At 42.2% G+C, this 14642-nt stretch overlaps 1 protein-coding gene across 1 annotated transcript in view; it reads left to right on the top strand.

Annotated features, from left to right (window-relative positions):
• GPT2 (glutamic--pyruvic transaminase 2) overlaps positions 1-11566 on the top strand; it is a 58505-nt gene extending 46939 nt beyond the window's left edge. Inside the window, exons 8-11 of the mRNA XM_073605802.1 lie at positions 464-638; positions 1433-1588; positions 3022-3134; positions 5765-11566. Of these exons, the coding sequence (XP_073461903.1) occupies positions 464-638; positions 1433-1588; positions 3022-3134; positions 5765-5855 (535 nt within the window). The 3' untranslated portion in view covers positions 5856-11566. The remainder of the gene's footprint in view (positions 1-463; positions 639-1432; positions 1589-3021; positions 3135-5764) is intronic.
• The last annotated feature ends 3076 nt before the right edge of the window (positions 11567-14642 follow it).

Genomic DNA, 14642 nt, shown 5'->3' with positions numbered 1-14642 from the left:
AATTTTCCTAACGTCTCGCAAGCACACCGCCCCAGTGTGATACGTCACACCGAAATGAATGGGAGGCGCTTTATAGGCACTATTTCTAGCGCTAAAACGCTTGAAAACCGCCTCAGTGTGAAAGGGGTCTAAGTGTTTTTTTTTTAGGTTTTGGATGGAGTGGGGAAAAAACCTCTGCCGGGCATTTTTTTTTTTTTTTTTTTGCAGTCTGGCCTAGTGTATGAATTCCTCCATCATTTAATGTCCTGATGACCTAATGGGAAGTTAAGAGAAATCTTATTGATGGCATGGACAGCAGGAACACTTTTAGCTCTCCTTCTTTGTATCCAAATAATAAAACTGAAAGTTTTGTCTAGCATTTTTAATTGCTAATCATATGTACACTTTTTCTTTTTGTTGCATTTGTGCAATAATATAGGTGGTTCTATATGTTTACAGTATGTGATTTTTACATCTCTCTTAGATGCGGTTACAGAGGAGGTTACGTGGAAGTGCTGAATCTGCACCCTGATATACTGGCCCAGCTGGTGAAGATGCTCTCTGTCCGCCTTTGCCCGCCAGTGTCGGGTCAGGCAGCGATGGACGTCGTAGTGAACCCGCCACAGCCCAATGAAGAGTCCTATGAGCAATTTATGCGGGTATGTTCAGCATGGGCAATATTATTATTATTATTCAGGATTTATATAGCACCAACCGTTTACGCAGCACTTTATAATGTAGAGGGGGGGCAATACAACAAACCCTGTTTTCAAGTCAGTTTCTGGAAAGTATTGTGTCCGTTGTTCCTGGTGTAGAGTATTTTCCTATGTAAGAAAGTGGAGACCGAGGGTGTTCATATATGCATAGGGGTTGTCCCAATAAATATCACAAAATTTGGGACCGATGGTTGGAAGAGGCTTCCACCTGCCCGATGCACAATAACTCTCTGTAACATATTTTCATATCCTGGTATAGCTATATACTGCTCTCCCTACGGGTGTTTCTTACTTATGCTCTCATGTTAACGCATATGGTTTTTGCCATTTTATATCCACCAGTAAATGGTGTTATCCTTCTTCTCTAATATTGCTCTTTTATGTGACGAATCTTACTATTGCAATTTCTTTTTCCTCCTATGTTCATGTCGCCCCCTAAAGCTTTCGAGATGTTCATATCTATATGACCTTGTCAATGTGCTCGTTCTTTTTTTGCTTGTAGTGCATGTTGCACTAATTGTTGTATTAATCCTTCTTATATATGTACAATCAAACTTTGTTTTTTGATCAAAAAAAAAAGAAAGTGGAAACCTGTCCAGCTTTTGCCTTTAGAATCTGTAGAATTATTTTATGTACAGTAGAGTTTTATGTTTTATTTCTTCTTGTGTTATGTGTGTGTTTTTATTATCAATCATGGCCCCATAAGCATTAGAGATTTCTGTATATTGTTCCCTCAGGAGAAAGAAGCTGTCCTCGGGAATCTCGCTCAGAAGGCCAGAGTGACGGAGGAATTATTTAATCAGGTTCCTGGCATTCAGTGTAACCCCTTGCAGGGTGCCATGTACGCCTTTCCCCGGATCTTCATCCCACCTCGAGCCGTAGAGAAGGCGAAGGTCAGTTCCGCACTGTCGCATGTTGCCAGAATTACTGATTATTTACTATAGTAGCCCCCACTACTACAGTGATTGCCGCCGTCTTCCAGATTCCCAGGGGGGGGGCCTCCGTTTTTGCACAGGTGCCATTTAGAGAGCATCTCAATGAATACAAGACATTCTCTATATGGACAAGGTGGAAATAGTGATTTTAATTGCTTTGGTTTGCATGCAGTGCTCTTCCATGTGCTCCTTACTTTGAAGTCCAATTATAGGTGGGGGCAGTAGCCAGTTGATTGATATTGATGTAATATAGGTAAGGGGGCACACTGGTCACCTTTGCTGCCGTTGTCCTGGGTGTCCTGTGCCTTTAAGGAGGGGTGGGCTACCTCCAGGCTCACCTGCCCTCTCTCTATCCATTAGAATGCATGTGCTTCTACTGTGGCGGCTCTCATAAATTTACAAGAGTTCAGACTGCAGAAATATTGGGGTGCATTGGAGCAGCTCTGCAGCTTACACATGTATTTGCAAATGTGTGAAAACGAAACCCCTGTCTTTAACGCAAACCGTTAAACAGGATAATTGGGCTGGTAGCAGATTGGATGGTGAGTTGAGCTTTGGTTTTGTTTTCTAACGATTTCACTGCCTATTTCTTCGCCCTGTCCAATCAAAGGACTCTTTGCATGCATTGCGTAAAACGCAAGGCGTTCTGTAAATGGTGCCTGTGCCAAGCAAGTGACCTCTTGTTCTATACAGCAGGCAGCCACTTGTCTGGAGAATCAGAAGACCACAAGGATCACTGTAGCAGCTTTGGCTACTACAGTGGGGAATATTTACTAAAACTGATGCACAGAAACCAATCCGCTTCCAATTTTAGTAAATCCCCCCCCCCCCCCCCCCCCCATGATTATCCACTTCCACGGGGATCAGTCAAGTCAGGTATAAAAAATGCATACTTGGTTATAAGCTGGGCCAGTGTAACTATCCAAAAAAAACAATACAGTCCAAGCTCGGATTGCGAGTAACGCGGTTTATGAGCGTTTCGCAATATGAGCATTTTCTTCTTTTTAAATCCCGACTCGCAAGACAAGCAGGAGTCAAGCCACTGGGGTGTGCAGTACCCCATTTGGCGCCGGTGACGCTCAGACACTCGGAAACACTCAGACACTCGGAAACACTCAGACACTCCGTTCCCGAGCGTCTCCAAGTGCGCCCCCGCACCTCTGGCCACATGCGGTACTGCATAGACAAGCAGTGGCTGTGGAATGGATTATCTAAGTTTCCGTTATTTCCTATGGGGAAACTCTCTTTGATATGCGAGTGCTTTGGATTACAAGCATTCTTCTGGAACGAATTATGCTCGTAATCCAAGGTATTACTGTATCTGGAATTCAGCTTTAATGTGATAAAGGAAAAAACCATAACATTTTCTAATAAGTGTCTTATACCCACAGGAGCTGCAGATGGAGCCGGACATGTTCTACTGTATGCAGTTACTGGAGGAGATGGGGATTTGTGTTGTACCAGGAAGTGGTTTTGGCCAGAGAGAGGGGACTTATCACTTCAGGTAACATTGATTGTCAGTAGAAAATCTAGGAAACACGCCCACCGGAACAAGTCAATCTCGCATTCTGTGCCCTGACCCGGATAAAGGAGGCACAGGTGTCTGGTTGCTTTGGGCAGCAGTTGCCTTAGTCTTGCCTTTGCCTTAGTTTGCATAAATCAATCCTTTGTATCTCTTCCCTACTATTATCCCATTCTGTTTAAGGAAACTTGGGTGAAGAGAAATTATCACTACTGACCGAGTTCACTTCTTGTCACACTCTGATTCTAAGTACCTGTTAAAGTGATTCTAAGGCCCAGTTCACACTGATGCGGTGCGGAAACCACAGCGATTTCTGTGCGGTTCTCACACCACATCAGGATTGCAGGCAGTTCACACTGTGCGCTGCAAACTGCTGTCGGTGTCAAAATAAAATGACTGACACCCCCAAATCGGTTCGCAGAACGCAGTGCGAACTGTGGAATCGGATGTAATTTGATCACATGGGTCTGAACACCCAGTGAGTGTTCAGTAGTATGCCAGTAACATAGAAAACAACAAAAGACCTGCACCCAAAGAGGGCCTTTATCAACCACTTCAGCCCCGGAAGCTTTTACCCCCTTCCTGACCGGGCCATTTTTTGCAATATGGCGCTGCGTTGCTTTAACTGACAATTGCGCGGTCGTGCAATGCTGTACCAAAACAAAATTGATGTCCTTTTTTGTTTCCACAAGTAGAGCTTTCTTTTGGTGGTATTTGATCACCTCTGCAGTTTTTATTTTTTGCGCTATAAACAAAAAAGGGCAGCAATTTTTGAATAAAAAACATAAAAAATATACAAAAACTCAAATTTCTTCATCAGTTTAGGCCAATATGTATTCTATTACATGTTTTTGGTAAAAAAAAAATCCCAATAAGCGTATATTGATTGGTTTGCGCAAAAGTTATTGTGTCTACAAACTATGGGTTCAATTTATGGCATTATATATTTTTTGTTTTTTTTTTTACTAGTAATGGTGGCGATCAGCAATTTGTGGCGGACAAATCTGACCCCAAGTGTCACTTTTTTTTGGGACCAGTGACACCAATACAGTGATCAGCGCTAAAAAAAAAGAATGCACTGATCCCTGTATAATTGACACTGGCAGGGAAGGGGTTAACACTAGGGGGTGATCAAGGGGTTAAGTGTGTCCTAGGGAGGGGCTCTCGAACTGTGGTGGGGGGAGTGTTACACTGGAGGAAAACGGAGATCGTGTGTCGGCTTTGCTGAAACAGAAGATCTCTCCTTTCCTTACTGACAGATCAGCGGGGTGCCTTGTTTACATGGCCACACCGCTGCTCTGTATCCTGTGAACGATCGCTGAGTTGCGGCGGCTGCCAGACCCGCTAATTGTCCAATCACAGCGGGAGCTGCGCTCCGGCGACGCGCGCACAAGCCCTACACCACGTGCACAAAATTGCATGCAGGTACGTGATTTTGCGCAGCCGGGCCGTCCTGCCACAGTATATGTACGGTGGGCGGTCCGCAAGCGGTTAAAGAGAGCATTTTTAGAAGGGGTCAGTGATGGCATTTCCTGCAAAGTGTCTGTCAGGTTGATTCAATGTGCAGAAATGTACATACACATATCTGGAGTCAGCTCCGTTACAAAATACTTAGCAACCTGTCCATGACAAAATACTTAGCAACCTAGACATCTACTTGGACCGACCTGTGACTGATCCTGAGAACAGGTGTGAAGGAGACAGTTGATTTATAACTTGCTGCTTGTCTTGACTGTGAACAATTTCCTGAGACAAGCAACGGCAAGAAGAATGCATTGGCTGACACATCCTCCTTCCTCTGCATTGCTGTTGCTTGTCTTGGGGAAAGTGTTCAGTCAGGACAAGTAGCAGCTATAAATCAGCCGTCTCCTTCACATTTGTTGTCAGATCGACCAGTGCGCTGATTGAAAAAAAAGTACCGTATTTATCGGCGTATAACACGCACTTTTTTCCCCTGAAAAAAATCGCAGGTGTGTGTTATACGCCGACAGCGTACCGTATCTCCTCTCCACTTGGCTCTCCGCTCGGCTCTAACTCGGCTTTCACTCGGCTCGCATGTCACACACACAGTCCCGCCTCCGCCACCGGTATTGTACCAGTGTTCTGTCTATCACAGGAGCTGGTCCAATGCCAATGGCGGGACTGTGTGTGTCACTGCCGACTGAGAGGTGAGGAGACAGATGGCAGCTCTGTGATTTCATATGAGATAGTGAGCTGCATTGATGGAGATGGGCACGGAACAGGCTGCGGATGGGCACGAAACAGGCTGCGGATGGGCACGGATCGGGCTGCATTGAGGCTGCAGATGGGCACTAATCAGGCTGCATTGATGCTCACTGACCATTATTTTGCTTCAAAGTGGTTTATTTTTTTTTTTTTTTTAAGTTTTTGTTTTCCTGAAACTTCCCTCTTAAATTGGGGTGCGTGTTATACGCCGGCGCATGTTATACGCCGATTAAATACAGTAATCTATGGCCAGCTTTAAAGTTCAGCTGTCAAAAAAATGGATCTGCCTATGGCTGGTGTTACATGTAGTTACATGTCCTCTCTCCAGAATCTATACAGGCCTTGATTCTGGTCCCTTTTTTTAACCAGGATTTTTGTATTTCTAGGATGACCATTCTTCCTCCTCTGGAGAAGCTGAAGCTGCTGCTACAGAAAGTCAAAGAATTTCATGTACGATTCCTGGATCAATTTTCCTGAAATTATGAGCAATTCACAGACCTGTCTGACCACAAATGCAAAGTGCTGGTGACTTGGCGTGTAGTACAATAAGCAAGGCGTTATTAATGGTGGATTCTAAGGAGGTTATACTTTTACATTCTGGACAAAACTGTAGGAAAGACAGATGGAAATGTACCCAACAACCAGTCAGGTTTTTTTTTAACCTGTTTTATAATAACAAACTAATTTTTGCCAACACTTTTTTTCCCCTTTTAATCTAGTTTAAAACTGAACTTGAAAATCCAAAATTTGCAAGCAGAAAGAGTTTTTTTTTTTTTTTTTGTTTTTGTTTTTTGCATTAGAGACATAATATTTCCCTTCTGCAATTAAGGGTTTTTACCTTTTCTCCTTGCAAATTGTTTACACTGTACACTGAGCTGTGCATGCATGGAAGTTGCATCATCCTGCAAAGCAAAGGTGGCTGAAGATCCTGAACCCAGAAGAAACAAATCAGAAGATCTCGGTACCGGCGTGGGAGCTTGGGGATGTCACATCACTGGACCTGACACAAGTGTAGTTTCACTTGGGGTGGAATTACTAAACCTCGAGTGTGCAAAATCTGGTGCAGTTCTGCATAAAAACCAATCAGCTTCCATGTTTTATTGCCAAAGCTTGAAGAGGAGCTCCAGCCTATAAGAAAAAAAAAAAAAATTTAAAGTCAACAGCTACAAATACCGTAGCTGCTGACTTTTAATATAAGGACACTTTACCTGTCCAGGGATCCCGCGATGTCGGCACCCCAAGCTGATTCGTCCATCAGCTTCGGGTGCAGGTGCCGGCATTGCCTTCAGGCTTCACAGCCGGTTTCCTACTGCGCATGCGCGAGTCGCGCTGTGCGGTCTGAATGGTCCATCATTTTCTGGGACACACACAGGTCCCAGAAGGCAGCAGGGGGAGGAGGGGCCGGACATGACTTAGATCGCCGTGTGGCAATCTTACCAGGGAGTGGGTACCTATCAAAACCTGGTACCCCCCAAAAAAAGTGTCAAATGTGGAAGGGGGGGTGCGAACAAGCGGAGCTTCCCCTTTTGGGTGGAGCTCCACTTTAAATGAACAAGCTGACGTTAAAAGCGGATTGGCTACAATGCATAACTGCACCAGATTCTGAGTGCTCCAGATTTAGTAAATCAACCCCATAGTGTCTTTTTGCCCATTTATGGTAATGTGAGTGTGCACACATAGCATCCCCCACACCCCGCCCCCCGCTATATACTTACCGGGCTACGCTAACTCGCCTTCCAGCCCGGCTCCATGCCCTTGTGGACTTCCAGGAGATCTCCCCCATGTGACAGTGCTCCCACCTGATTGACCAGTCACCAGGCCCGAATGCTGTCATGTGGGGGTGCCAAGATGCTCACTTCCTTATCTAAACCTTGACACCAGTCTACAGAAGAGCTTGGACAAGTCAGGGGAGGCAGTGTGGCTGGGTACATAGACATGCCTGGGGGGGGGGGTTTTGTGCAGACTCATTTGCCCTCAATGGTAAAAGTGACATTCTCTTTAGTGACATTCACTAGCACCCGGGTGAGTGAACAAAGACCACAGTGCAGTAAAAGGCATTCTATCAAAGCTGGTGATCACTGCGCCGAATTGCTCAAATTAGTGGACTAATTTAAGTACACCTTATCAGCTGTTGTGCATATTCTAGGCCACGGTTTGGTCAAACTACCGCCCTCCAGCTGTTCTGGAACTACAAGTCTCCTCATGCCTCTGCCTTTGTGAGACATGCTTGTGGCCGTTATAATCTTGCGGCGTCTCATGGGACTTGTAGTTCTGTAATGGCTGGAGGGCCGATGTTTGCTCCCCCCCCCCCGTTCTAGACCCTTATCTACTTCTCAGTACACTAATTAGGGAACCTGGGTGACATATTTTTGTCTATAATTTAAAACGGAGTTAGTTTTACAAAGCAAAGTTTACATATTTTTGGCTACACATATCTGTTACATTAAAATTATTTGAAATTTGTTACATTGTCTGTTACATTTATAAACCACAAATGTCTGTTACAGATACAATTTACACTTTCATACTACACTACATGTATATAAAAAAAGACAACTCGGGGGGAGATTTACTGAAACTGGAGCCAAGAGAACCTGGTGCAGCTGTGCATAGTAATCAGCTACTAGGTGTTAGGCTCGCTTTCACACTGATGGTCCGATCAGGTCTGCCTGTCAGTTTTTCGGGCGGGCCCGATCGGACATTCATAGCTCTCTATGGATGTTGGCGGATATGTGTCCACTGACACGCAACGGCATCCGGTTCACTAAAAACAGATGGATGGGGATCTGTCCCTATCCGTCCGGTGAATTGGATTGGATGGGAATGGACAGGCAGTCCGTTTCCATCCAACTGCCTCATAGAGAAGAGCAGGCTGTGTCGGTGTCCGCTCTGCATAGCGGAGTGGATCAGGACCTGTCATCCGCCCTACCCAGCAGGCAGATACACTTGGCAAAGTCCGCCCCGTCTGCAAGGGGCCTTATTGTCAAAGCTTCATTGAACAAGCTGAATGTTGAAGCTGATTGGTTACTATGCACATCTGCACCAGATTCTCTGGATTCCACTCTTAGTAAATCCCCCCTCTTGTTTACAGTATAAAAAATGCCAGAAAATGTTTGTTATACAAATTTTATTTTTTTTTTTATTGTTTATATATAATTTTTTTTTGTTTGTTTTTTAGATGGATGGTGTTTTGCATTAGCATGCAGTACCTCCTACCATCCAGTATGTGGCAGAGTTGCAGAGAATACAGTACTACATGTTCCTTATTCTTTACTGTGCTGCTTAGACCAATGTCAGATTGCACTAAGCAGTATAAGCCAGTGTTTCTCAACTCCCAGTCCTCAAGGCGCCCCAACAGGCCGTGTTTTCAGGATTTCCCTCAGATGAAACAGCTGTGGTAATTACTAAGGCAGTGAAACTGATCTAATCACCTGTGCAAAATAATGGGAAGCCTGAAAACATGACCTGTTGGGGCTCCTTGAGGACAGGAGTTGGGAAACTCTGGTATAAGCCAATAACCAGAAATAACAAAGAGGACCACAGGCTGCATTTCTGGTTGCTTTGGTTTATGGCCTGCATAGCTCTAATTCTGTTTACACTGCTTTATGGTACAAACCTGGGTACGCCAGTTAATTCCCTTTTTTTTTTAACTTATGTAGCATTCAGCATAGTCCACAGACTTGAAGGGTTTCACCGCTTGATAGCAGGTCAAAAAATACCTATTCTGGAAAAGGAAGTGTGATTTTTTTTTTTTCTCCTTTGTTTTGTTTTTTAATAGTGCATTCTTTAGATTAACACTCCTTTTGACTCCCTAAATAAAACCTCCAACCATACACATTGGGGTTGATGTACTAAAACTGGAAAGTGCAAAATCCAGTGCAGCTCTGCATAGAAACCAATCGGCTTCTCACTGCAGCTTGTTCAAATAAGCTTTGAAAATGAAACCTGGAAGCTGATTGGTTTCTGTCCAGAGCTGCACAGGATTTTACACTCTCCAGTTTTATTAAATCGCTCTATTTGCATTAGTCTGGCTGTACAATCTCCTGGCCAATCAGATTGTAGTATGTTTGCTCAGCTTTAGCTTTCTTTAAAGGGTAGCTATAGTGTATTTGTAATTTTTTTTTTTTTTTTTTTTTAACCACTTTAGTCCGTTACTATTTAGTTACTATTTTAAATCGGCACTGGGTGAGCGACTATTTGTCGCAGCTTTGTTTTAAAATTGCACCAGGAATTGGCAGGTAAGTCGGGTCCCTGTGTTGGTTCTTGCTGGAACTGCTGGTGGTCAGTAACAACAATCGGTGCTAAGCCCAGGGGCTGAAACAATCAGCTTCTGATGCTTCTAAAAGATTGATTTTAGTGCTGTGGAGGTGAGTATAAACGGTATGCTCCCGCATAGTGATTACATGCTGTGTATAGCGGTGTCGCTACACTTCCTGTCAGTAAGGAGGCTCAGCTAGAGCTTGTGCAGCTCCATCCAGCCTCTAACTACAGCAGTAGATGACTATTAGAAGTAGGGATGCACTGATACCGGTATTGGTGCAGATACCAAGCATTTGCACGAGTATCGGTACTCGCACAAATGTTCCTGAAATCGATACTTTGCAGTGCGATTTGCATCAATACAAAATAGATGGGCGCAAATCACACTGCAAAGAATCGCATGTGATTTAAGCAGGAATGCAGTGCAATTCCTGTCCAAATCGCATGCAATTTCCCCCACTGCTCCTGTGTGTGTGTGTGTGTGTGTGTGTGTGTGTGTGTGTGTGTGTGTGTAGAAAGGGAAAAGCGCCATCTAGTGGGCAGTTTAATAAAAAATGTTCAGACTCACAATACATATCTGGCCAAATGCAAAATCTTCATAGGTGTCCCAGTCCCGCCGATGATAGCAAACCACGGTCGCTGGAGGAGATGTAGAGGCGGTCCGCTCCCAAGCCAACATCACTTCTGCCCTATACCCACGTGGTCCTGGAACTTCTCCTCCAGCCCTGTGAGCACCTCCAACGGCCGTGATTTGCTATCATCGGCGGGACCGGAACACCTATAAAGATTTTTGCATTTGGCCAGATATGTACTGTGAGCTCTAACATTTTTAATAAACTGTTCACTAGATGGCGCTTTTCCTTTTCTCTATCTATCTATCTTACATACATACACACTGCCATTTTATTCTCTAGGGTCTCTGCTAAAAAAATATTATATATATATATATATATATATATATATATAAAATTTTTGTGTATTTTTTGCAATTCCCCATTGGAAGATTTCTCATCTATTAGTTTTCTGGGGACAACCCAAAATGTGGGCTTTTCTTTTACTTTCAATGATCATGGTAAACAGGACCAATTGAGGTGGAGAATCTCCCTAATGGGGGGCACAGACAGCAATAAAAACTGACAAGGATTCTAATCTCTCTCCACTCCATTTTTAGTTATACTTTAAAATAAAATAAACCTATAGATTCCCTTTTAAAGGTGTGCTAGCTCTTATACTGTACCAGTGAAGGGGGTGGGGGGGACATTTTATTGCAAAAATTAGGCCCGCTGTTTCGTTTGCTGGGGAGTACCAACCAATGTGTGAAGCCCATTCAACTGGTGGGGGGGTTTAAGAAATTAAAACAGGCGGTGAGGAGGAGATATAGCATATCCTCACTGGCCGTCAGTTGCTCTCTAAAGAGCGTTCCAACGCAAATCACTCTTCAGAGGGCAGTACAAGGGTAAGCAAGCCTTTAAAGCAATCTTTTATTTACTTCAAGGTCTCAGTGCTGCCCCCTTGTGGATTGTTTTATCTCCCAATTGAAAACTGCTGACCAATGCTGCTCATGTGTCATTATAATAACATTATCCAGGATTTCAAGTCGGTTCATGTTTACTTTCCATAATAATGTCCCTTTTATAACAGCCGGGAAAAGTGTCAGGGTTTTGTTTACATTTTATTATTGACATATTTTTTTTATCCTACAGGTATTAGGAAATTATATTTGTCTTTGAAAGAGAAATTGAATTCTTACATATTTTTGTAAGCATTTTTCTAACAGAACTGTGTTTTTTAGTAGTTGGTTTCCTCTTTCTTGTAGACACAATTATAACCTGTTTAATGCTGTAACGCGAAGAATGTTTCCACTCTATTGCAGTAGTCTTGGTGGGTTTTATACAAATCTATCAATAAAAGTGAATTATTAAAACTGACATCGTTGTGGTTTTTTTCTATCACTGGGGGGGGGCACTCAAGAGCTACACCTGCTTGTCAGATGAGGAACTTCTCCAAAGAAAGCAGTACATATGATGGAATATGGGCAATGCCTATTCCTACTGTACAGGTCTTCCTTAGATTTCATACTCAAGATAGAGACTATCAGCTCCGACATATTCAATCTGGACGAAAAAAACTAGTAGCACAAAGTTTTCTTGTGACCCTGCTCTGTGGTTCATGTGCTAGACCAAAGTTTCTCAACTCAAGTCCTCAAGAGCGCCCCCAACAGGTCATGTTTTCAGGCCCTCCATTATTTTGCACAAGTGATTTGATCAGTTTCACTGCCTTAGTAATTACCACAGCTGTTTCATCTCAGGGAAATCCTGAAAACATGACCTGTTTGGGGCGCCTTGAGGACTGGAGTTGAGAAACACAAGACTAGAGAACAAGCATAAGATCTACCAAAGACTTTGTAATGTGAGAGTCTCCTGTACTAACGTTTTTGGTGGACCTAAAAAGAAAGTGTACAGAGACGTGTTTCAAGGGCGATTCCCTCTTCCTCAAAGCTCAGAGAAAGAGGGCATCGCCCTTGAAACATATAAGCTGCGCCTTGTTTGGTGGACACCCATCTGGGGGTGTGATGGAGATTCGATACATGCACTTGACTTTATTTCCTTTGTAAGTATATTTGACATGTACAGTTCATTTCGAATAAAAAAAATTGGGTTCATTTTTTGTTCATATACATCAATATCCAAATACAATAGTAATGAATTTAAACATATCCAAAATAACAAAACAAAATTTGGCCAAAATTCTAATTCAAATCAAATTTGAAAACAAAATCGAATTTGAAGACAAGAATAGAATAGAAAACAAAGGATAAGAATAGAGTAAAACAGAATAAAATATTAAATATAATAGAAAATAAAGGAATATAATAGAAAATAATAGAATAGAAAATTATAGAATAGAAAAACAATGGATTAAAACAGAATAGAAAATAAAGGAATAGAAAAGGAAAGAATAGAACATTAAAGAATAGCGTAAAACAGAATAGAAAATAAAATATAATAGAAAAGAATTGCATAAAACAGAATAGAAAATTAAATAGAATAGAAAATAAAGGAATAGAATAGAAAATTATCAAATAGAATAATATAGAAAGAATATAACAGTCTTAAATTTCGAATCGAATAAATTAGAATAGAATAGATTCTAAATCAGAAAATGAGATTAGAATAGAAAAAAACAATAGAATATAACCTTTTTTCAAAATTCGAATAGAACAAATTTTCAGATTTCGGTCGAACTGAATGAAATTTTCACAGCTGATCACGGAGGTAAACAGATGCCAGTTATTTGGCACTCCTTTCCTCATGCTGACAGCATGAGGATCAGAGAAAAGAGATAACCGGCTTTTCTAAAAGGGACATCTACACTGATATCTGGAAACTCCATGATCAGTGTCCTGATTATCAGCGCGGTCCCACCAGTGCTTCAAAGTGTCATTCAAAGTGTGACCGCGCTGAAAGCTGAAAATTGGCCTGGGGTGGAAGGGGGTAAATGTGCCCAGTAGGCAAGTGGCTAAAAAAAAAAAAAACAGTAGGAAGGTGGACATCTGTTTCTGGAGTGACAAATATAAAAGCCACTGCAGAAATAAGGCACGGGCTGCCAGTGTGCCCATTGAATGTCTGTGAACCTACCCTAACACAAAAGTCACCTTAAAAAAAAACATTGTGTCAGTGGTAAACACCCAATAAGGCCTGGCACCCATGTTTTATTTATTTTTTGTCCCTCCTGTTCTGGCCAACCTGGCCTCTAGCTCAAGGACTGCTTCCTTTGCTACCACGCCATAGTGGACTATTAGTCCATGGTACAACACAGCACAGTAGTTCCACACAATTCTGCAGTGCATCTAAAGAAGTTCGGAAACTTTCTATCACATTTTGAGAGACCCTAAAATCAAAGGCTGGAAAGAGTTCTGAAAAGTTACGTTACAAAAAAAGAAAGTAAAAAAAAAGGTTCTATTGTTATTGTTTGCGTTGCAGGAATGCCAATCAGCTGCAGCACTGATCTCCATATTTTGAGAGTAGCAGGTTGCTGCTCTCAGAATACATACATCAGTGCCTACAGCACTGCAGGGGGAGATTTCTCTATCGGCTGTTAAAAAAAAAAAAATGCATATGCCCAACGTTGGGAGCATGGGGGTAGTCAGCAGCCAATAGCTCCTATGCTCAGCATATACTTTTTTTTTTTTTACATTTTTCTGGCAGATATTTCTTCTTCCACTTCGAACAATGTGAATGGAAGAAACTTGGGTTTCCTTCTTTTCATTCAGCCCACAGGCTCAACAAAAAAAAAAAGCAACGTTGCATGTACTAAATGCCCAACATTAGGAGTGTGGCAGAAACTCCTAATACTGGTCATACACATAATGTATTTAGAGGCCCTAAAATGCCAAGACAGTTCAAATACCCCCCAAATTACCCCTTTTTTAGAAAAGTAGACACCCCCAGGTATTTTCTGTTGAGTCCATGGAAGCTTTTTTTGTTTGTTTGCCATAAGTTTTTGAAAAATGCCTTAATTTATTTATTAATAATTTTTTACACAAAGGTGTCACTTTATTTAAATATTTCTCACACTTGCCATGGTTATATGTGGAATTACACCCCAAAACACATTCTGCTGCTTCTCCCGAGTATGGGGATACCACATGTGTGAGACTTTTTGGCAGCCTAGCCATGTACAGGGGCCCAAAATCCAATGAGCACCTTCAGGCTTTCAAGGGGCGTTAAGCATTTGATTTCCTGACTTCCTACCACATTTTCTGAGGCCCTAAAATGCCAGGACAATATAAACACCCCCCAAATTACACCTTTTTGGAAAGTATACACCCCAATGTATTTGCTGAGAGGCATGTTGAATCCATGGAAGCTTTTTTTTTTTGCCACAAGTTTTTGAAAAATGCTAAAATAATTTATGTATTAAATATTTTTTATACAAAGTTATCACTTGCCATGAGTATATGTGGAATTACGCCACAAAACACATTTTGCTACTTTACCGAGT

Source organism: Aquarana catesbeiana, linkage group LG11 (assembly GCF_042186555.1).
Source record: "Aquarana catesbeiana isolate 2022-GZ linkage group LG11, ASM4218655v1, whole genome shotgun sequence".
NCBI classification, from domain to species: Eukaryota; Metazoa; Chordata; class Amphibia; order Anura; family Ranidae; genus Aquarana; species Aquarana catesbeiana.
The sequence above is the reverse complement of the archived record's forward strand: the minus strand, read 5'-3'. Positions and strand labels throughout refer to the sequence as shown.